Source organism: Octopus bimaculoides, chromosome 7 (genome assembly GCF_046866305.1).
Source record: "Octopus bimaculoides isolate indiv1 chromosome 7, ASM4686630v1, whole genome shotgun sequence".
Lineage (NCBI taxonomy): Eukaryota > Metazoa > Mollusca > Cephalopoda > Octopoda > Octopodidae > Octopus > Octopus bimaculoides.
In genome coordinates, this window is record NC_142934.1 from 47,170,225 (window position 1) to 47,194,109 (window position 23,885).

General features: G+C 36.2%; 1 protein-coding gene across 15 annotated transcripts in view; it reads right to left on the reverse strand.

Annotated features, from left to right (window-relative positions):
- Nucleotides 1-23,885, reverse strand: part of LOC106873190 (kinesin-like protein KIF21A) — a 194,750-nt gene that overhangs the window by 40,605 nt on the left and 130,260 nt on the right. For all 15 annotated transcript variants that reach the window (XM_052969489.2, XM_089355273.1, XM_089355278.1 and 12 more), the window contains 9 exons: nt 23,245-23,421; nt 22,852-22,939; nt 17,797-17,894; nt 16,884-16,952; nt 15,786-15,857; nt 15,518-15,637; nt 7,076-7,177; nt 5,722-5,878; nt 3,249-3,291 (listed from right to left, as the gene is read on the reverse strand). In XM_052969489.2, the coding sequence (XP_052825449.1) occupies nt 3,249-3,291; nt 5,722-5,878; nt 7,076-7,177; nt 15,518-15,637; nt 15,786-15,857; nt 16,884-16,952; nt 17,797-17,894; nt 22,852-22,939; nt 23,245-23,421 (926 nt within the window). The remainder of the gene's footprint in view (nt 1-3,248; nt 3,292-5,721; nt 5,879-7,075; nt 7,178-15,517; nt 15,638-15,785; nt 15,858-16,883; nt 16,953-17,796; nt 17,895-22,851; nt 22,940-23,244; nt 23,422-23,885) is intronic.

The window sequence follows — 23,885 nt, forward strand, 5'->3', positions numbered from 1 at the left end:
AGTAGTAATAATAATAATAATAACAATAACAGAGACTAAACACATGGAGTGATTTTTCAAGACCATAGCAATTCTAATGCAATGAAGCACACTAAGACAACAGCAGCAAAGCAACAAAAGTCACTGGAAATCAAACCAATATCACAACAATAGGGAAGGGTGGATATGGGACAGGCCACCGCAATGAAGAATAAAAGAGAAAGAAAGTAATTTGTTAATAACATAGCTTTAATAAAAAAAAAAAATACTATTTTAAAAAATAGAAAATATTTGAAAGAAACAAAAGAAACAATAGTCCATACAAAATTAATCTGGGACCAACTTTGCTATTATTAAGATTAACAGCCAACAAGCCTATTAAAGTTCATAAGAGATTATATGAAAAATACATATTAATGCTATAATACTGAATTCATAAAAGACTATTACATACATATATACTTCTTTAACAAGAATCATTCTGACAGTGACTTTGAAGTTTTGGCCATCATTGGACAGTTCAATGATTGCTTTGCTGGCCAAAACTTCAAAGTCGCTGTCAATACTATTCTTGTTGAAGAAGTTTATACTCGTACATACATATTAATCTGATAAATTTAAAGCAATTAAAAAAAAAATACATAGCCTGCTTTTTTTATATTGAAAAAAAAAAAAAAAAGTAAATAAATCAAACAAAATTATTTAATATTGTGACTTTTGTCAGCCTGCTTTTAGAAAATATTGACTATTAAAGAACTAACCATGAAGGAGTAATCTCTATGAAATCAGCCAACAAAAACTGATTTTATAAGAAAACTTTCTTATATTAATTAGAATAATTTGGAAGGTAAAAAAAGAAAAAAAACTACAAATTTATATAAATGTAGCATTTTTATGATTTAACTATAAGTAATCATACCAAAGAAATTTTTTATTTTTAATGAGCAAGCAGATTTTAAGTCAGGATATTGAAACAAATAGGTATATAATTGCTATTATTTACACTGATTACTCGAATTAGATGGAGATTAATTATAAAGAAATATTTGTTACTTTTATGCTAAAATTATACAAGACTCAGGTAACAAGAACTATTTTAATTAGCCAACACACTAACCACATACAATTTGTAAGACATATATAAAAGACTTTCAACTAAAATAGTGCCAGTAAAGGCAATCATTGTTGAAATCAATTTTACATCAAAAGGTACTATGTGTGTGTAGCTTGACTGATCAACAGTAGAGTTCTGGTTAATTGAAAGAAAATGTCATTTTATGAACTGATAATATTATTTGAAAAGAAGTGTGTTTCAGTATAGTGTGGCCTTTTCAGAGTTATAACAAATAATGCTAAGCATTTCTCTTTGGAATTAGTTGTTACACACACCTGCTATCATGCAGAGATCAGATTCAGTGTTCAAATGGAGCAAGATGATAGGTGAACTCTGATCTGAGATAAAACATTCTCAGATAAACAGCTACCTATTTTTACAAAAGTTGAGACTCATTCTGGAGGCAGTCCAAACAATGAAATAATAGCAACAGATTGGAATTAGACTCATAAGCAGATAATTCAATAACTTATCCATTTCGGCAGTTTATCATCATAGGATAGATGTGTCTAAGAATCAGAGCTAAGTCATTGAGGTTGACTTAGCGCTGATATCAGACCAAAGTAATTTTCTGCCATCTCCTTTCCTAAGTGTCAGCTTATGCTAATAGTTACAGGAAAGACATTGTAATTTCAGCTGGCTCAGTTTCCTTATTTTAGACAAACTAAGCAGTTTCTAACAACACAGAATTATACAAATTTATATTTTCTTCAATTCTTGATTGAATGATTGCCATCTAGATTGCACCATACCAGAAGCTGGTTTGTTGCACTTTAAATGTGTAGAGATGACACCATTATGGTTGTTCAACTACTAACAAAAGAGCTACAACTACAAGTCAGGAGGAAAGTATGTTTTGGAGAGTGATACTAAAATTATTCTAACAATGGACAAACTACAAGTTAAAGCAAGAAACAATGAGGACTTGGAAAATTTAACAATTTCACATGTATTCAATAATTAAATTAACATTTCTTAATGAAAGCATTACAAAATACAATAAATTGAATAAATATTCAATAAATACAAATCTGAAACTAATAAAATATGTAATATAGTTGAAAGCCGATCAGGTTTAGACTACATTAAGGTACGTGTCAAAATTTGTTTTATAGAATCTAAACTATAAGGATTAAAACACTAAAGAGAACCCAGCACAAGATAGTCTCATCTTGTCAGAGAATCAGTTTCTAATCCCTATGATGCACATAGCTGAGGTACATTTCAGGGGTGTGTTTATGGTAGTGAAATCACTGAATGATATTTAACTCTAAGTCATAAGTTTAAATCCAATGTGTTTCTGATCAGGAAACTTAATTCTACACAGCCTCACTTCACCTGTGGTAAATCAGCATGCTGTCTGAAGAGGAATGACAGTCTCAGTTGCTTAAACAGCCCAATACTAGAGTTAAGCACTCAGTCATGGATCCTTGATGATCACAAGAGAATAACTTAGCTGTCTCAGCCATTAAATTTTCTAACTTGACAAAGAATTCATTTTGTATCAGTAGAATCTTTTAGTCAGCATATTTAAATGTTAGTCAAAAAACTGATACAAAGAACTATAAATACTAACAGGCTTGTCACAGTATTTTCACCAAATGTCATTTGCATAAAGTTAACCAGCAAACCAGGAGCCAGAATATTTTCTAAATGACAACTGAAGCATTTCTCCAATTTGATAATTCAATGATAAATTCTGTTTCAATATTTTCCAAAAGCTTCGTGTTTATAATATGGATTTCTGCACACAAGACAGTAATTTTAATAAGAGAGAGGATATAGCTGATTTAATTGGCCCCAGTCTTACTAAGATTCATTATACTGACCCTAGCCTAGGGGTTGAAAAAGTAAACTCTAGTAAAATCTGAACAAAGAATGTACTGGTTCAGAACTAAATTTATTCCTTGTCCCTCTCCAGCCGGGTAATAAATAACCAATGACACTAAATGTTAGTCAATGTACTTGGAATTTTATAACATCTTACTTTATACATAAATTTAAGAAATTAGAATTTTTCAAATTGTACAGCATATTCTGATTCTAAATGATTCCAACTAGATAATTCCCCATTTGTAAAGCAGTTTATCTGATGCTACATATAAATAAGAAGGAGGAAGAAAAACACATGAAATACTGTGTTAGTGTTACTCACTTGTCGACAGGAGAGGTGGAACCTGAACTAATACTTTCAGTCTCTGAAAATAAAAAGGTGAATTGTCTTTTAATACAAAAGAATAGATTCAGATTTGTACTTCTCAAGTAAATAACTTCTAAGACCATGCATTGAAATTCAAGTAATTACACTATGTAGGAGTTATTTTAGTCATTTAATAATGCACAGACTTCACCTTTATTTTATGAGGTGTCAAAAACTTCTGTTTGCAAATCCACAACCAATGAAAGAATAAAATGTGACAAACTTTTAGATCAGATTGGAAGATGGTGGGGATAATGAGATGAGATAGTATTGACAAATAGCAGTACAGTAGACTTATCCAACCCATGTCAGTATAAATAATAAAAAAAAGGACATTAAAAGAATTTCTAAAGTAAGTTTGATGAACAACAGTAATATTCAGGAATTAGATGTTGCATAGATGTAAACAAAATTATGTAATGATAAATTGCAACACAAAGTCTGGGTTTAAGATGCTGGGCTTTGACTATAAAACGCAAAGTTTTTCTAAAGTAAGTTTTAGATAAAGTTTGAAAGGATGGGATAGTCATGAAAAGAGTGTCACTGATCATAGGTTAGCTTGATTTAGGAATGACTTGTGGCTAGACAACATGTGTGTTGTTGTTAGCTGCAATCAATTATTTTATTAGGTTGAGGAGAAAGTTTGTGCACTGTGTTAAAATAATGCTTTTTTTTTTAAATCTATTTTTGTGGTGCAAGTGTTCATTCAGTTCATGTCACGTTCAATGGTGACTCATGGCATACAAACTTTTCCTCAGCCTAGTACCAAATAAACTATCTCAACAATGAAAGTTCGGTAAGATGGATGTAACTCAATGAAAATAGGAAATATATTCTATCATCTTTAGTATCAGAAATGTCTAAAACAGTTCAACATAACATATTAGTCTCTTGTAGATAATCTAACAGACACCAGCACCTACATTTACCAGGTGTTGGTCCAATGTACAGAGTGCAGTGAATAAACTGACCTTTAAATTACGCAAAAATGAAAATAACACTGACATCTCATTTTAACAGATATATTTACCAAAATTACATAAAAATACCTTGAAACACAGAAGAGTAAATTCATTCAATAAAATCACCATTGACTTTAACCACGGCCTCTAGACGACTTCAGAATCTCCAGCAACTCTTCTGGACAGTCACCTTGTTTAAGTTGGTGAATGCTGCCATAATCCTTGCCTTCAATTCATCTTTGGTATTACAAGGAGTTTTGTTAGTGTTTCGCTCAACTGCACTCCACACATAATAATCAAGAGGGTTTGCAGTCTGGAGAGTTAGGTTGTCAGATCTTAGGGGTGATGTGGTCGCAGAAATTGTCTAACAGCCATGACAGGGTTCTCCTGCTTGTATGGCATGGTACAGAGTCCTGTTGCCAGACATAGGGTTTTCCAGCAGCCTCCCTCTTGACCCAGGGCAGCACTAACTCCTCCAGGCACTCGATGTAGGCCTCTGTGTTGAGTCTGAGGTCATGCAAGAAAATGAATGGAGGCATAACATTGCCATCACTGGTGATTACTCCAAACACTAAGATGTTGACTGAATGTTAGATTTTTATCACTCTCAATACATGTCCTCAGAGTGACACCCAAAGACCCAGGAATGTTTGTATTGGAGCTTCTGACATGAATGCCAAGTAGTACAGCATATTATATCCAAATTTCTGGCAGAGTGAATTGTATCATGGTGCTGTTTTTCTCACAGACTGTGCCCAACTGACTACTATACTGTGTAGTGAAAAAAATCAAAAACAAAATGTGCATGCGCAAAATTAAAAATATAAGATGGCGACAATTTACCCATTGCAACCTGTGCATAATGCAACAGATACCAAGTCTTTATATCATTTCAGCACCCTTAATTAATTCTTAAATTTACATGGTTAAAATGCAAATGTAGGACTAAAGTGCTTATTACAATATCCTAGCTAAAGAGAACAATTCAAACTCAGAAGTAAAGTTTCAAATACCTTCATTTGTATAACTAAGAAAGACTGGACACTGTATGCATTTTTGGCAATGATCTCAACACATTTTGTTACAAACACTGAATGGAGGACAGGTGGGTGACAGAATAGTCCCTATGCCTAGCCCAAGTAACCCCCTAACTTCTGCAACATTTTCACATTTTTTTTTCATTTTATTATTTTTCACATTTCTCTTTTTGTATTAGGAAGATTACCTAATTTATTGTACTCTAGGCAACTGCCAAAGTTGCTGGTACCTTCAACCAGCCCTGGTCACTGATCAAGATGTAAGTCAATGCACAAAAAAGGGAAGAATGACGGTCCAAAGGATTTAAGTTTACCATTCAAGTTCAGTGATTACATTCTTAATACTGAACTTTAGAAGACAATATCAAAGTCAGTTACAGCCATGCAGTGCTACAATCCAATCCATTGTAAGATAGATCAAGAACGTACCAGCATCATTTTGTACAAATTCTTCCATGTCAATGTCTATTCTATCAGCCATCATATGCTTCAATATGTCTTGCTGTAAGTTATTATTCACCATGCATTGGTGAAGTTTAGCTTGAAGTTCTTTTAATTCAGTCTCTTTATTGGCACATAAAGTTCCCTGAAACAGTAATGGAAAATAAGTAAAGATTCATATGAAACAATATACTGTCTATTTGTTAAAAGCAGGAAACACCATAAAGATGAATACTTCTGCCATAAGACCAAAACTAACTTGTACATACATACATATCAAAATAACCACAATATTAATCTGTGCTAAAAGAAACTTCTGTTTAACCAGAATGATTAAATTTACATGATATTCTGAAGTTCCTCAATTAGTAATTATGAATAGTAGCTAATTCATATCAAAGTTTCAATGGCAGTTAATATCCCAACTGCTTTGTATTAGCCAGGATGGCAATCTTAAACTAATCTTGACAAACGTTTTTTAGTCTATTTAAATGTCTGAACACCTAATGAAACATTTTCTGCATAATATTCAAATGGCACAACTTTGTCAAATGATTTCTTTAGGTCAAACAAAAATAAAGAGTTTATTTTTTTACCAAAATATTTGCAGCATTTTCACAAAAGATATAGTAATTGAAGTTCAATTTATTGAGAATCTTGCTAAACTGATCGATCTTGACTGCTACTAATTTACTACTTTGATAACAGAGCTTTAATTTGAAATTCAATATAGGGAGACACAAGTTCAATCAACATTTCTTAACCAGAAAGCAAACAATTTAGAATTTCATCAACTCCAGGTGATGAATTCTCTCTGTACAGATTACAAAGTTTAAGCTAAGAACAAACGAGAACAAATTGTTTGTTCTTAGTTTAAACTTAGTAGTCTGTATAGAGAGAATTCATCACCTGGAGTTGACCAAATTCTAAATTGTTTGCTTTCTGGTTAAGAAATGTTGATTGAACTTGTGTCTCCCTATATTGAATTTCAAATTAAGGATTTTAATCCTTTTGATACCAACTCAACTGAAACCACTTTGAGTTTTATGATACCAGTTTAATAATGGCAAAGTTATTTTACTAAATTTTTCATTATTTTCAAAATTAATCAATACAAAGGCAGTGTATTTTAACAGAAATATGGCAACAAAAGGGTTAAACAATCAGCATTCTTAGTTCTAAACTTTCATAGCCACTAACATGATTAGCCAACACAATAAAATTTTATGCTATGTTGATGATATCCCGGCCAATCACATTTACCTTCCTTTAGTAAAAAGTCACAAGAAAGTCACATTACAAGAACATTTAAGAAACAAGGATTACAGAAGGCTTATCTTACCTTTAATAATACAGATTCCATTAGATGTCTAAACAAATATTGACTCTCCAAAGCATTGCTTTTACTGAGTATAACTTGTAGTTTCTCTAATTCATCATTGTTCTAAAAATACAAGACATTTGTTTTTGTTAATGTATTCAGTTTTGCTTTCATATAATTTCAAACAAACATTTATATACTTTAGTAAATATCACTCCCAATTTTTTCTGATTTTAAGTATCTAAACTAAAGCCGTATGTTTTGAAGTCCAAAATATAATAATGATTTCAAATTTTGGCACAAGGCCAACAATTTTGGGGAAGGGGGTTGGTCAATTACATCAACCCCAGTGATCAACTGCTACTTATTTTATCAACCCTCACAGGATGAAAGGTAAAGTCAACCTTGGCAGAATTTGAACCCAGAAATTAAAGATGGACAAAATGTTACTAAGTATTTTGCCTGGCATGCTAACAATTCTGTCAGCTCACTACCTTAGTCCAAACATATAACTTTCTAAAAACAATGCTACCTATATGTGTGACAAAAGTTTTGACAAAGAAACAAAAATATTTATAATAAAACTGAATGAAAGACCAAACATATTGCGTATGTGTTTAATTGGCAAAATATGACACCCCCCACTAAGTATATCAATATCTGTTCCAACATATGATTTCACATCAAGAATCTTACAAAGCAAATACATAAATGTAAGTGCTGTCTATAATTAAACTAATAAAGTTTCATATACACCCAAACTTACTTTTATTATACATTCAATGCCACATTTATCAGTATAAAAGATGGAACCACTTCTTAGACATTACTGTTCCCAGATCTACTCTGACCTGGAGCAGCAGAACCTGCCAAAGTCACAGTTATGGCTTAATCAGCACATTAAAGATTGCTTTCCTATTCACATGAAAACTGGATCCAGCAGACTGTGGAAGAAACCTTCATAGTTCAATGGAGGGGAAGGCAACTGCAGCAATGCACTGTGTAGTGCAAAGAGCAGGATGAGGTAAGACATCTTGGTCATTGACTGCATCTGTCTCTATCGAGAGTCATCTTGACCTGGTCTGGCCACTTGATTGAAGATGATCCAGATAAGAGAATGAGATTGACAATACACAGTTTCTCTTCACTTTAAGTCATCAGTCATCCTCACTCCAATCAATGAACATAATATCAGTATATATCATAAAATCTATTTTATTGTCCACAAACAAAGTAATTTCAGTTTCATTACATATTTTTCAGTCAAACACACAGATACATCACATAACCTGAAGTTCAGTATATTTTTGGAGTATAGCACCAAACATCATAGACTTGTGTTCATCTTTCTAAGTCAAATTCAAATCCAGATTAATCCATCTCCATTCTCACTTCTCGTACATGTCTTCAGATATTAAGTAATAGTGCTCATGATAAAATGAACCCAGTACACTCTGTAAAGTGGTTGAAATTAGGAAGAGTATCAACTTATAGAAATGGATTCCCAAAATGGACTGTACAAACAGGATGTGAACCCTGACCTGTCTAGGAAGGCTGTAACTCCAAATAAGAACTGATTTGGATCATGACAAATTGTCCAACCCATGTTAGCAAGGAAAATGGATGTGAAAGGAGGGAAGATATCAACTTTAGGAAAATTGACTGCAATCAAAACTGACTTGGTGCCAATATCCCTTCATGAAGATGAAAACGTTGGTTGTGACTCTCAAAAAGCAATTGAGAGACACAAGACAATTTCGAGTTAATGTAGTGGAGGCTGGGATATAAATATTTACATCTAGACTTTAGTCCATTTTGCACTAGCTATGTCTCCATCTGTTGCCCCTCTTGCCTATTTAGTACTCTCTCATCTATTGTCCCCTTCTCTCATTCACTGCACTTTGCCACCATTGTAATGAGTAAAAAATTTTTTAGATCTATTTTTTCATGCAGCCTCACCTCCATAACCATCAAAGTCTATCTACTTTTCTCTCCTTCCCATAATGATGGATTGTGCATTGTATCTGTTGGCACCTAATCACCCCTCTATTTAACTTGCTATACATCTAGCCATTACATCCACTTCTTCAGACGACTCCTTCATTGACACCACTTTCTTACCCTCACTATGTCACTCACATTCTCTCTTACAGGCAAGCATCGCCCTGCTATACCCGTAGACACTATTATCTCCTATTTCTCTCTCCACTTCTATAATGAACAGTAACAACATTGAACAGAGGACTCCCTTTTTATTGAGGGGCACAAAGCAACCTCACCAGTACCATGATAATATGCACCCCATTCTCTCTATGAAGTGGTTGCGGAATATACAGCAAAAACAGGTGTGAAACAATCCTTTAATCTTGTTGAGAACACTGCAAGTCCTCTAGTGCAGCTGCTCTTTACATTCTGTAAAATATTGGTGTTAAGAAGTGCATCTAACCACAGAAAGCAAGCCAAAAATGAAACCTATGAGCAAGACCCATCAAGGAAAGCAGTAATTCATCTGAACCATCAAGAAAGGCAGTAACTCCAAATAAGAACTGATCCAGACCATCACAACTTGTTCAAGCCATACCAGTAAGAAAAGCAGATATAAAATGATGAAGACTGGCAATTGTTCAAGTTCTTTGAGAAAAAAAACAAAAAGAAACTAAGCACTGAGTAATAATAGATTCTAGAAATTTGAAATTTCTCAGAAAATTAGAAAATTTCATGTGTAGTAAACTAGTGAAAAATTAGAATATTAAATGCATAAGTCAAAATGAAGCAGAAAAATATTCTGGATTACTGACCACATTTGTCAGGGGTTTAAATTTTACTAAAAGTGATTTAGTTTGTGAAAGATGTATAACTTTTGTTCTAGTTTTTCTTACTGACCAAAACAGATTCCACTCTTTTTGTTATATGGACTGTTAGATATGTAATTCGTCTGATGTTCCGTGTGTCATGTGGTTCGTCTGAGTTCATTGTTTCATTGTTGTTGTCTTGTGGGACTGTCGTAGTAAAAGGTCATTGATATATATATGGCGGACATGACTTTTGTTTATTCATAACGAACATTGGGTGAGTGCGTTCTTTGTATGTAATTGAACAATAAATGTAATAATTAAATTGTATAACTCGTTATGTTATCTCTACGAGTCATCCGAGGGAAACATAACAGAGTTTATTGGCGTCGCCGATAGGATCGATAGAACCGATAGGATACATGCTTACTTTACCGTAAAATTATTCATCGTAATAACAATGGCTGAAAAACAGACAGTAGAACTTATTAAATTGTTTAGGGAACAAATGGACAAGCAAATGCAACAACATCAGAGAGATATGGACGCTCTGTTAAAACTGTTTGGTGCTCGACAAGTTGAAGGCGATTCTAGTGGCTATTTTTCAGCTGCTTCAACAACAGTGTCGATTCCACCATTTACTGCATTTGATTCAGCGACAGAACTATGGCCTGATTACTGGTCAAGATTCCGTACGTTTGTGGCTGCTAATGCTGTACCTGAAAAACGCATGGCACAAGTGTTCCTGACCAATCAGACTGCTACTGTTTACAAACTACTTGCTAATCTGGCTACCCAACAAAATCCGCCTAAAGATATCAACAACTTGATAATGGACGAAATCGTTGACTTCATGAAGGAACAGTTCGACCCTAAACTTTTCATTGTGAGAGAGCGTTTCAAGTTTCGGAGTGATATGCAGCGGAAGCCAAGCGAAACTCTCCAGGAGCTGGCAGCACGTATACGCCAGGATGCAGCTACCTGTGATTTTCCAGCGATCACCAACCCACAGGATGAAGCTCTGAGACAGAGATTCATATGTTCGGTTAACAATGAAGCGGTTCTGAAGGCGCTTTTTAAGATAAAAGACTCAGAACTAGATTTTGCCCGTGCTGTCCAGGTTGCCATTGAGACTGAAGACGCAGCAAAGGTTGCAAAAGAAACTGTATACGGTTCCAAAACCAAGCAGGTGTACAAGGTCCAGCAGAACAGGAATAAGAGTCCTCAAAAGAAACATCAGCAGTCTTATTCCACAAACCAGGAGAAATGCTACCGATGTGGAAAGGCCCACAAAGCAACAGACTGTCCTTTCAGGGAAACCAAATGTCATTTTTGTGATAAAAAGGGTCATTTGCAAGCGGTGTGTAGGAAAAAACAACATCAGCAACGCAATGGCCATTCACAAACTCCCGTGAAAAGAATCACAAAAGCTGAGCTAGTCAAGGCGATCCTAGGTGAAGTTTCCCCGAGACACTCACAGTTTAATTGTGCCAGTAACAATCCAGAACAGACTGTTCACAATGGAATTGGACACTGCTACTACAAGCAATTTTGTTTCCTTGTCAGTCTGGAAACAACTTGGAAGACCAAAGCTGCAAGATGTCAAGCATCGCTATGAATCTGCCAGCAAGCACAACCTGCCTGTTCTAGGAACTTTCATGGGCCAAACCAAGGATCCAACAACTGGTAAGCAGGATCTTATACCTTACATAGTCACCAAGATCTCTGATCTTAATTTGCTGGGTCGGAATGCTATCCAGACTCTGGGAATTTCCGTAGACACTGCTCTAGGTTTGAAAAGCATAGACAGCCAAGCTAAGAGGGAAGGTGCAGAAGGGATGTATCCAAAGACCTCAAGCGAGCCCTATGTTTCCCTGCAGCAAGATTGTCACAACATGTGTGATGAATTTCCAGATCTTTTCAAGCAAGAATTGGGATGTCTCAAGAACTTTGAACTGGAAGTGAAGTTCAAATCGGACGCAACACCAGTCTTTCACAAGGCACGTCCGGTCCCATTTGCTCTTCGTGATGACCTGGCCAAAGGTTACGAAGAAGGCATCGCCAAGGGAATCTGGAAACCTGTTCAATTCAATGAATACGGAACGCCAGTGGTACCGATTCGTAAAGCACACGCTTCAAGCAACCTGAAGCCCAAACTACGGATTTGTGGTGACTACTCTGTGGGAATTAATGACCAACTTGCTGATCACCGTCATCCAATGCCACTCCCTGCTGAACTGATGCAGAAACTCGGAGGTGGATTCAGATATACAAAGATAGACCTTGCTGATGCCTATAATCAGATCAAGCTGGCTCCAGAAAGTCAACGCAGACTCGCACTCAGCACTCACCGTGGAGTACTCCTGCAACAACGACTCCCTTTCGGAATCAAGTCAGCACCTGGTTACTTTCAGGAGATCATGGAAAACCTGACCCATGATCTACCTGGAGTGGCCGTCTTCCAGGATGACATGCTCGTCAGTGGGAAAGATGCAAACAGTCACTTAAACAACCTAAAGTGTCTGCTCACACGTCTAAGCGACAATGGACTCAGATGTCGCCGTGAAAAGTGCCAGTTTGCACTACCCAGTGTAGAATACCTTGGACACATTTTGTCGACTGAAGGGATCACTAAGGGATCCAAAGTCGAAGCAGTCTTAAAGATGCCATCTCCAACGAACGAATCAAGCTTGAAATCTTTCCTAGGTTCAGTTCAGTTTTATGGAAAGTTTATCCCAAACCTAGCCAGTATAGCAGAGCCACTCTATTGCCTTACGAAAAAGTCAACTATTTGGAAGTGGGGAGATGAGGAACAGTCAGTTTTTGATCACTTGAAAAATGTACTTTCATCAAGTCAAGTTCTGATACACTTCGATCCAAACAAAACTTTGGGACTGGCTTGCGACGCATCAAACGTTGGTATTGGAGCAGTCCTGTTTCACCGCTATCCTGATGGAAGCGAGCGCCCAATATCCAATATGTCCAAGACTCTCACTTCTGCACAGCGTAACTACAGTCAAATTCAAAAGGAAGCCCTAGCTATCATATTTGGCTTGCAGAAGTTTTACCAATATTTGTACGGTCGTAAATTCGTACTCGTGACTGACCACAAGCCACTGACATCACTATTCAGTCCGAGGAAAGGGACGCCACTTCTCGCTGCTAACAGACTAGCACGATGGGCCCTGTGGCTGAACCAGTTTGACTACACCATTGAATATCGGAAATCAGCAGATCATGGCAATGCTGATGCCCTCAGTCGCTTGCCATTCGGTGATGACAACGACTTTGACAGAAAGGAAAATGGTGAAGACATAGACATGGTGTGTGCCATCAAAGCTCTTAGTATTCAAGTCCAACCTGTGGATGCTAACGTCCTCCGTCAAGAGTCAGGGAAAGATCCAGTGATATCTACAGTGATGCGCTACGTCCGTGAAGGCTGGCCACCAAAGAACATGGAGATCAATGACGAAGTCAACAAGTTCCGTAAGTTATCAAACTCACTTAGTATCTGTCATGGATGCCTTATACATGGATCTAGAGTTGTGATTCCACATAGCTTGCAGCCAAAGATCCTCAATCTTCTGCATCTCCGACACTTTGGCATGGAACGCATGAAACAGCTAGCAAGAACTGCTGTTTATTGGCCTGGTATCGATGCTGCTATAGAGATAGCCAGTCGACGATGTGATTCATGTAACGAACATCAAAGGCAGCCATCTAAGCCTCCAGTTCACCCATGGATGTTACCAGAAAAGCCGTGGAGCCGCTTACATCTGGACCATGCAATAAATTTTATGGGTAGAGATTGGCTGGTGATCACAGATGCTTATTCCAAGTACCCATGCATTCATCCTACTTCCTCCACGTCCTCCAAAGCCACTTTAAATCTGCTTGAGGAAGACTTTGCGCACTTCGGATTTCCTCACACACTGGTCACCGATAATGCACCAACTTTTACGTCTGAGGAGTTCCAGAGCTGGTGCAAAGAACGCGGGATCACACACCTGACAGGGGCACCTTACCACCCAGCTACCAACGGAGCAGCGGAACGTTTGGTGCAGACCTTCAAACAAGCTCTGAGGAAGTCTTCTCTTCCGCCAACACGAGCACTTCAAGAATTCTTGATGCAGTACCGGAGAACACCGACATCCTGTGGATTCTCTCCAAGTGAACTTTTGAATCACCGGCAGATACGAACAAGGATTGATTCTCTGCTGCCATCGCCAGTACACATTGCTCAAGGCAAACAGTCTAAGGAAGCACATAAGTCTCAGGTGACTCCAAGCTCGGCTGATGTCGCTAAAGTTACCAGGCAGTACAAGGCCGGAGATCCTGTGTATGCACTATACTATGGACCTCGCCGAGACAAAGATCCCCGATGGGTACCAGCAATCATTAAGAAGTCATTGGGTACTCGCTGCTTTAACGTGAAGGTCATACCTCATGGCCCGATGTGGAGACGACACTGGGAACAGCTGCGACCGCGGTACACAACTGAGGAAGACAATGAACCTGGTGATGCAGAAAACACTGTATTTGAATTTGCAACAGATCACCCGATGGAGATCTCGGAAACTGTGCCACTAACACAAAGACAAACCAGACCCAAGACCATGTTACCTGTTCCAGAGTATGGACCAGACAACCCAAGACGGTCCAAGAGAACCCGTAAAACCCAAGAGAGACTTTGCTGTTGATACTTCTTGTGTAGCATCAATTTCAGTGGGGAGGTGTTATATGGACTGTTAGATATGTAATTCGTCTGACGTTCCGTGTGTCATGTGGTTCGTCTGAGTTCATTGTTTCATTGTTGTTGTCTTGTGGGACTGTCGTAGTAAAAGGTCATTGATATATATATGGCGGACATGACTTTTGTTTATTCATAACGAACATTGGGTGAGTGCGTTCTTTGTATGTAATTGAACAATAAATGTAATAATTAAATTGTATAACTCGTTATGTTATCTCTACGAGTCATCCGAGGGAAACATAACACTTTTCACAACCAAATAGTTTGTATTCAGCTCATACTCGCCTCAAATTTGAATGGATGGTCTAACACAACCATACACAATTGTCATCTTCATTTTACATCTATTTTGCCACACTTGCATAGGTTGAATGGACCAGTGTGGACCATGTCTTTATTTCAAGTTACTGCCTTCCTAGAAGGGTTGGAAGACTGCACCACACTCCTGCATTATAGCTTTGGCATGGTTTCTATTGTTCTTAATACCAACCATTTACAGAATGTACTGGATGCATTTTATTCTACTACTAGAGAGGTTTGTCATGTTCATGACAAGATAAAAAGGATTCCCTTAACTTTAAGGTGTGTGTGTGTGTGTGTGTGTGTGTGTGTGTGTGTGTGTGTGTGTGTGTGTGTGTGTGTGTGTGTGTGCGCACATACGCATACAGGCATGAACACAAACACCTATCTAGCAAATGATTTAATTTGAGATAGTTTAGAAAATAAAATAGTTGCATTGTTGTAAAATCTCTGAAGCCACTAAACACAGTTTTGTTCTAAATACATGTTTGGCACTAGTATCATGCATCTATGAAATATAAAAACTGCTAAGAAGTATATCTGCCATTAGGTTCTCAGTGAATAAACAAAATTGAAAAACAAAAAAAAAAATACTTTAAAAGATACAATGTAAATTACTTTATTTTCTTCCAGTTGCATGATTTGCTCCTGTATCTCAGTGATGTGCTCCTGGCATAACTGAAGTTGTCCTTCTAAGCTCTCAATTACATCTACACATTCATCAATTGCTTCTTGGGACTAGAATAATAAAAAATTGAAAACAGTTTTTTTTTGTTTTTTTTTTTCCAATTACAAATGTCAGATATAAATTTCTGAAAATGAGATATAGTTTGAAATAATATTAAATAAAATAAACTCATATAATATACTCTTCCAACATTCTTACCTGTTGAGTTTCTATAAGAGTTTCTTTCTTTTTCGTGTATTTTTCTATATTCTGGCCCAATTTTCTCCGTTCCTTAAGTGTGAAAAAGAGAAAATAGGAAATTACTAGGAAATAAATTTTACAAGGTCTTTTTTTTTCCTCTTTATAAAGTCTGACAGATACTTATTCTTAAACCATCTATGATGACTGATAAAGCTGATATCTAACATAGATGGATAGCAAAATAGCAAATTGTAGAAGGAAATATCAGCAAAATCAGCAAATTGTAGAAGGAAATAAAATACATCACTGAGTATTTGGCATTGACATATTAAGATATGGTCTCAGTAAAACAGTTGTATCATGCCATAAAGATGAATGCAATTAAACTTCACTTGACAAGGTGTCCTCACAGATAAATAAACCTAGATGTAGGGATATCATGAGCCTTATGACTCATTAGGCTGGAATTTAAACCAGTTTTTTTTTTGGCATATAACGGAGATCACAACACCCACTCAAAATGGAATGCCAACTATTACTGCAGAGTGGAGTTTTAAACTTATCTTTAGACATTGAAAAAAAAAAAATTTTTTTTAAGCAATATTTATATCTACACTACACATGATGATGAATGGAGATCAAAACAATCAAAAGAGTGTAGGTGTAAATATTAAAGAACTGTTTCATCTCTAAAGTTGAAGTATGTAGTCTGAATGATTAAAATCTTATTAGCAATGATCCATATCAGATATTTTAAACATTTAAACAAGTCATGTAAGAGTGTGAGAAAGAGAGAGAGTGGGGGTGGGGTTAGAGTGTTCTATTGTCATAACACATGTATTGCTAAAGAAACAAATTAATTTTTCAAAGCATCACTTTAATTAGATTAATTGTATGAAATGTAAGAGATAGCTAGAGAGATGAAGCAAATTAAATGTTTATAATCAGCAACTAATACACTGGAGATTCAAATATCAGAAAGGAGCTTTTTAACCAACAACACAAACACAGTAAGTTTTAAGAGCTACAAAATATACCGCATTTTATATATATATATATTAAACACATACATACATACACAAACACATCATTCAAAATTAAATTAAACACACTTACTTTTAACCACGTTTCCATGTCTTTTTCTATCAAACTTAGAGTCTGCCGTTTGTTGATAATTCCCTCTACCTAAAAGTTGCAAAGATTTTGAAACAAAAATTATTATTGGAATATAGTGGATATTTCTTGCAAGGTATTTGTGAGTCAGAAACCAGTCTTCATTCTCATGAAGAGACTCATTACAAAAAGAGTCAAAACTTAATTGGTTTTTTTTTTCAAGTAATACTAAATTAGAGTTTGTTCCTGATGATTGATAAAAAAAAAGTAAATAAATAAAAATTATAATCTCTAATTTGCCGAAAATGAAATCTTAGTTCATTCGAGTGATACATACACTAGAAGCCTAATGGAATAATGAAACTGCATCTCCAGCCCAAGTTCAGGTATATAGTCAGGAATAAGATGACTTGGGAGGTTAATATTGCATTCGATGTGTTAAAGGGAGTTGAAGATGACAAAAGACAATCAAAAGCAATATATACAGAATATATGAAAACTCTAATAGAGAATGTTAAGATTAATAAGTTTGGGTGCGATGAGGAATAAAAGGGAAAAAAAAGTCAATGTCTTCGGGACATAAATCTATCCACAGAGAACAACCCGAGCCCGAAATGCCAGACTTTCCCTCACTCTTGAGAGAAACGAAACTTATTAAGATTTCATTTTTCAGAAATTTTAATCCTTAAACATTCAGATATTTGTGAAATGTAATGCTTCTTTATACACATTGTCTTGAATTTATCGTACATTATCTTGAAATTATGACATTTCAATGAAGTAGTTTATTTTAAGAATGACATTGTAGGCTAGGTGTAGGACGTCAGATCTGGCTTCTTTGAACATAAAACAGGTTGAATATTTTGGACAGATACAAAGAGTTTAAGCACTAAGGGATTAAACAAATAATACTCACTTTCTTTTGAATTGCATCCCACTTCCTTTTAGCAAGTCTATCGGATCTGCTACTTATCTGACTTTGACGTTCATGAGGTGACATAGGAATGTAATGTGCTGGAAATAAAAGAATTGTATAGATATATACATAAATATGTATATATAAATATATATATACATAAATATGTATAAGGCAGAATGCTAAACTGAATGCATATTTTAATATAGATGTGTATAAGGAAGATTAAAAGGGATTTCTGACTGGCTTTCATCGCATAGCAAATTTTCAAGAAGAGGGAAAATGAAAAAAATGTTTTTTACAAAAAAATAATAAATATTTAAAAAAATAAATATACCAATACATTATGTTCTCTTTGAACTTTTAAAGTTCAATGGTAATCCATGTAGATAATTGTTAGAAAGATTAGGATGCATGTATTTTAGATTAGTGTTATGTTTAAAAAGGCTGAATGTTTATGTGTCAAACAGGAAATGTGGATAAGGGGAGACAATTCTGTGGGTTTTATACTCTTTAGTTGGAGCTCTGGACTCTTTGTCAACAGGAAGTTTGTCTGTTCTTAGAGAAACAAGAAGTAAATTCATATGCATTTCATTGGGTAGGCGAGAGAAGGGAATATGGTCACCAAGGAGTTTGTATGTTAAGAAGCGTTTGGAATTTCTCTATAGAAATTTCTCCTTGTTGAATCTTTCTTGTGTAGAGATTCTGTCTTTACATTGATAGAAAGGGAATATAAGGAATTTAGGATTTTTATTTCTGGCGCAAGAGTCTATGTGGCCACTGAGTGGAATTTGGTGGTGTTGTGGAAGATTTATTTGTTCTCTACGGACTGCTACTCTTCTACGCAAAGGGAGGCTCATCTGTCCGATATAGCTGTGTTGGCAACCTGTGCATGTGAGGACGTAAATGAGGTTCCCAGAGGAACAAGAGAAGTTGGTCTTGATTTTAAACCTTGTTCCTTGTTTGAAGGTGAATTCAGAGCCTTCAAGTAGGTAGGGGCAGGTACCACAGTTAGGGCATGCACATTTTTTAACTGATGGGGGTGGAAGTGGTGTGTGTAGTTTGGCATTAGTCAAGAGTTTTTTCAAAGATTTGTGTTGCCTTTTGCATTTAAGGACTTTGTGTGTATTGATGATATTATTCATTTTCGGGTCCATGGTGAGTAAGGGGAGGTTTTGTTTGATTGTGGTGTATGCTTCGATGTTTTTGGGGTTGTGGGTGGAAATGTATGGAAGTATTTTGGAGATCGGGTGTGTTACTGAGTTGGGTGGTTTTCAGTGTGTTTTTGTCAAGTTCCTTGGCACGTTATATTCCAAAGTCTATGAGTGTGGAGGGATATTGGCATCGTAATAGTGTTTTTTTGAGGTTTTGTAGGTGTATTTCTAGAATGGTTGGGTCAGAGACAATGGTGCAAATTCTTTTAGCTAAATTGATGGGGATATTTATCTTAGTGTGTTTTGGGTGGCATGAGCTGAAGAGGAGGTATTGTTGTGAGTCTGTAGGTTTGTGGTAGATGTCGGTTGTGATTTGGTTGTTTGGTGTTTTTATAATTAAGAGATCAAGAAAAGGGAGATGATGTTTGCTGAATTCCATAGTGAATTGAATGCTAGGATATATGTTGTTAAGTATGGTTTTGAATTCCAGAAGTATTTCATAAGATTCCTTCCATATGATGAAACAATCATCCAAGTATCTTTTCCAGTTTTCCATTAAGTAGATGTGGAAAAGGTGTCCAAATTTCTGGCATGAAATCTCATAAGGTGATAATTAAAAAAAAACCATTATGAGATTCACAAGGACTGGTGCAGCTTTTGTACCCATCGCGATACCACATTTTTGACGGTAGTATGTGTTTGCAAACAGGAAGTAATTATTGGTGAGAATGAACTTGAGTGATTCTGTAATGAAGGTTTTGTTAATGTGATTAGTAAATGCTTCCGGGTGTTTCTCCAGCCAGAATTTAATTGCCTTAATACCATATTCATGTGGGATGTTTGTATATAGGTTGATCACGTCAAAAGAAACCAAGAATGCCCCCTCATTGGTTGTTTTCGATGCACGGATCATCATCATCATCATCATCATCGTTTAACGTCCGCTTTCCATGCTAGCATGGGTTGGACGATTTGACTGAGGACTGATGAAACCGGATGGCAACACCAGGCTCCAGTCTAATTTGGCAGAGTTTCTACAGCTGGATGCCCTTCCTAACGCCAACCACTCAGAGAGTGTAGTGGGTGCTTTTACGTGTCACCCGCACGAAAACGGCCACGCTCGAAATGGTGTCTTTTATGTGCCACCCGCACAAGTCAGTCCAGAGGCACTGGCAACGATCTCGCTCGAAAATCCTACGGGAGCCAGTCAGGCGGTACTGGCAACGGCCACACTCAAAATGGTGCATCTCATGTGCCACCCGCACAAGAACCAGTCCAGGGGCACTGGCAACGATCTTACTTGGCTTACCGGGTCTTCTCACGCACAGCACATTTCCAAAGGTCTCGGTCAGTAGTCATCGCCTCGGTGAGGCCCAATGTACGAAGGTCTTGCCTCACCACCTCAGCCCAGGTCTTCCTGGGCCTACCTCTTCCACGGGTTCCCTCAACTGTTAGGGTGTGGCACTTTTTCACGCAGCTATCCTCATCCATTCTCACCACATGTCCATACCAGCGCAATCGTCTCTCTTGCACACCACAACTGATGCTTCTAATGTTCAGCTTTTCTCTCAAGATACTTACACTGACGGGTATTCACATTGACACTACACATCCAACGGAGCATACTGGCTTCATTCCTTGCGAGCTTACGTATGTCTTCAGCAGTTACAGCCCATGTTTCACTGCCATGTAGCATGGCTGTTCGTACGCATGCGTCATACAGTCTGCCTTTTACTCTGAGTGAGAGTCCCTTTGTCGCCAGCAGGGGTAAGAGCTCTCTAAACTTTGCCCAGGCTATTCTTATTCTAGCAGCTACACTTTCAGCGCACCCACCCCCACTACTAACTTGGTCGCCCAGATAGCGGAAGCTATCGACTAACTTATATATATACATTAATACAAATGATATATGAGCATATGCATATATACATATATGTATGTACATACCTACATCTACACGTATATATAGTTGCATATCCGGGTACAGGACGTCAGAAAATGAACGGGAACATAAAACACAAAAACGGACTTTTTTTTTTTACAGACAACAGAATGAACACATAGAGAGAGAGAGAGAGAGAGAGAGAGAGTCACATGTAGGAAAATAAAGAGGAAATAATATATATATATATATATATATATATATATATATATAATATAAATAAGTATATAAATATATATATATATATATATATATAAATATATATAAAAATATAGAAATAATACATTTCTAAATCTCTCAGATCTCTAAGCCAGTATCCAGAGACTAGTTTCTGAGTCATTGCTCGTCTTCAGTCTGCAGTAGCATCGCTTGATAATTGGAGGTGCCTATCTAGCCCTTGTAAACATAATTATTCTAGTGAAATACATTCACTGATTTCAAAAATAAAAATAATACATTTCTAAATCTCAGAGATTTATGCAGTAGTGATACGATAAAGTAGTTGTATGCTGTCAACCTAATTTGACAGTCCCATGAAGGGAATAATACTTCTATTTAACCCTAGGAAACAGCACTGCCTCCTGTCACCCTTGACACATTTCCTGTGTCCTTATGTTTACAAGGGGGAGATAAGCATCTCTACCCAACTAAGCCAGCATCCAGTTACTGCAACAGCCTGGGTCTCAGGGGCCTACAGCTTTTTAATATTCTGTCAAAGAGCCTGAGGAACCTGCACAAAGTAGATGTAGGCTTTTTAAAATCAAAGCTGGACCTCTTCCTGTCGGGAGACCCAGATGAATCTACCTCACGGCAAGAAGTGCAAATGAGGGTAGCTACATCAAACTCCATTCTTCACCAAGTGCCACACACTGGGGGAGGCTCTCAGTAATAACAGTGTAGCAAAATGGCGGTTGGCGGTGCATCAGCATGGCTGCAGCTCTAAGCTGAGACTACAGGAAATAATAAATATATATATATTTTTGATGTCCAGTTTTCCATGTTTGTTTAGATCACATAGTATTTATTGAGGTATATTTTCTACAACCCTCACTTGTTCCCAATTAAGGTAATATTTCTCCTAGGACTGGACATATTTTCATGAAAGATGAGAAACAAAGGACACTGATTGTATGACAGTGGTATTCATTTACAACTGTCATGCAATTTCAAGATGAGGAGACAGACACACAGGGTTTCTTTCAGTTTCTGTCTGCCAAATCCACTACTTAGGCTTTAGTCAGCCCAGGGCCATAATAGAAGACAGTTCCATAAGAAGCCATGAAGTAAGATGGAACCCAGAATCACATGGTTGGGAAGCAAACTTCTTAACCACAATGTCATACCAGCACACACACACACATACGTGTATCACAACTATACATTAATAACAAAAAAGAAACCAAATGTATGTACGTTTCAACAATAAAATAAAATTTAAACAGGTTTTATGAAGGAGTTTAGTTAGATCTAAGGTAGCTTAGTGATAGATGCACAAAACTTTTGAATCAGATCCACAGTTATTCACTGCCATATTGGCAAGGGAATTAAATTAGATAATAATGGAACAAAATCAAACAATAATGTTACATGTGAACCCATTAGTAACAATAACTATTTACCAGCTACCATCACTATCTTATATAAATTGGTAACTAACTTATATAGGTTGGGATAGTTTCTCTAAGCTAATAGGGGAGATGACATTCTTTGATGGAAGGTGAACGATATTAGTTTCCATCACTATGATTCAATATGAATAGTCATTAACTTAAATTGGATAGAAGAAAAAACTCTGAAATAAAATTGTCCTAAATATTATATATGAATATGTATTTCCATTTCAACTCCATTTAGTTTCACTAGCTGCCTGCAATTGAATATTAAATATTTTCAAGATTAACATGTGATTTTATTATTATTTAGATGAAGACATTCAAAATACGAAGAAATAAAACTTACAAGATTGTGCTGGATATGTGTTGTATCGACCAACTCTACCAGCTGCACGGTCAGACATCGGCCTTTGTCTTTTTCGCAAAGCCTCCACCTGTTAATAGGTAAAATAGCTCATAGGTCAGTTTACAAGTCTAAATAGAATTAGTCTATTTTCTTCATAATATAATCCACAGTTAATAAACTGAAACTTTATTATCATGTTGCACATCACATAAGTAAATAGTTAAGTTAGTTTATAATAATAGTCTTGACATAATTTGACTGCAAATCTTAAAAGGTATGATATAATTTTGTTCTCTTTATTAAGCTATGAATGCCATTGTAATGAACTATGGACCAATGTATTATAAAATGTGCTTTCTGAAGGATAAAAAAAAGGAAACTTTCCACACATACCTCTTCTTGTTTCCTCTTCAGAACAATTTCTTTTTGGTGTTTTTCAGTCTCCAAATTTTTTATTCTTTGTTCTTTCTTTAAATGAGCCTTTCGCAGTTGAGTTATTTCTTTGTGCTTCTTGGCATCATTTAATTTATTCTTTTCAGCTTCCTCTTTTATTTGTTTCATTAACCTCACCTGTACACCAAGAAAAAGTTATTTACAATGGTATTGATTCGAAGCATTTTGTTTTATTAACTTAGTATAAATTCAGAATTGCTTCAAATTTTCTGGCACAGGCAAGTATGAATTTCAAAGAAAGACACATACTGATGAGCCTTACAATTTTTCCATAGACATAAATTAGAGAAAGTCAATGTTTATGACAGAACAATAGTTTGATGAATATTGAGAGATAGACAGCAACATATCATTAAATAATAGTAGTCTCTCAAATCAAACACCATTCTGTAATTTCTGGTTGAACAACCTGGACAGATGAATTGATTATAGTGATCAAATGTTAATGTTGCACACAAGCTCACTCCCTCCAGAAAATTGACATTGCATGTACAGGTGCATTGCGTACTACATGTCAGAGTGATTGCAAAGTAATGTGAGATGAAGGGTTTTGTTCAAGAATACAAATCACTGCTCAATTC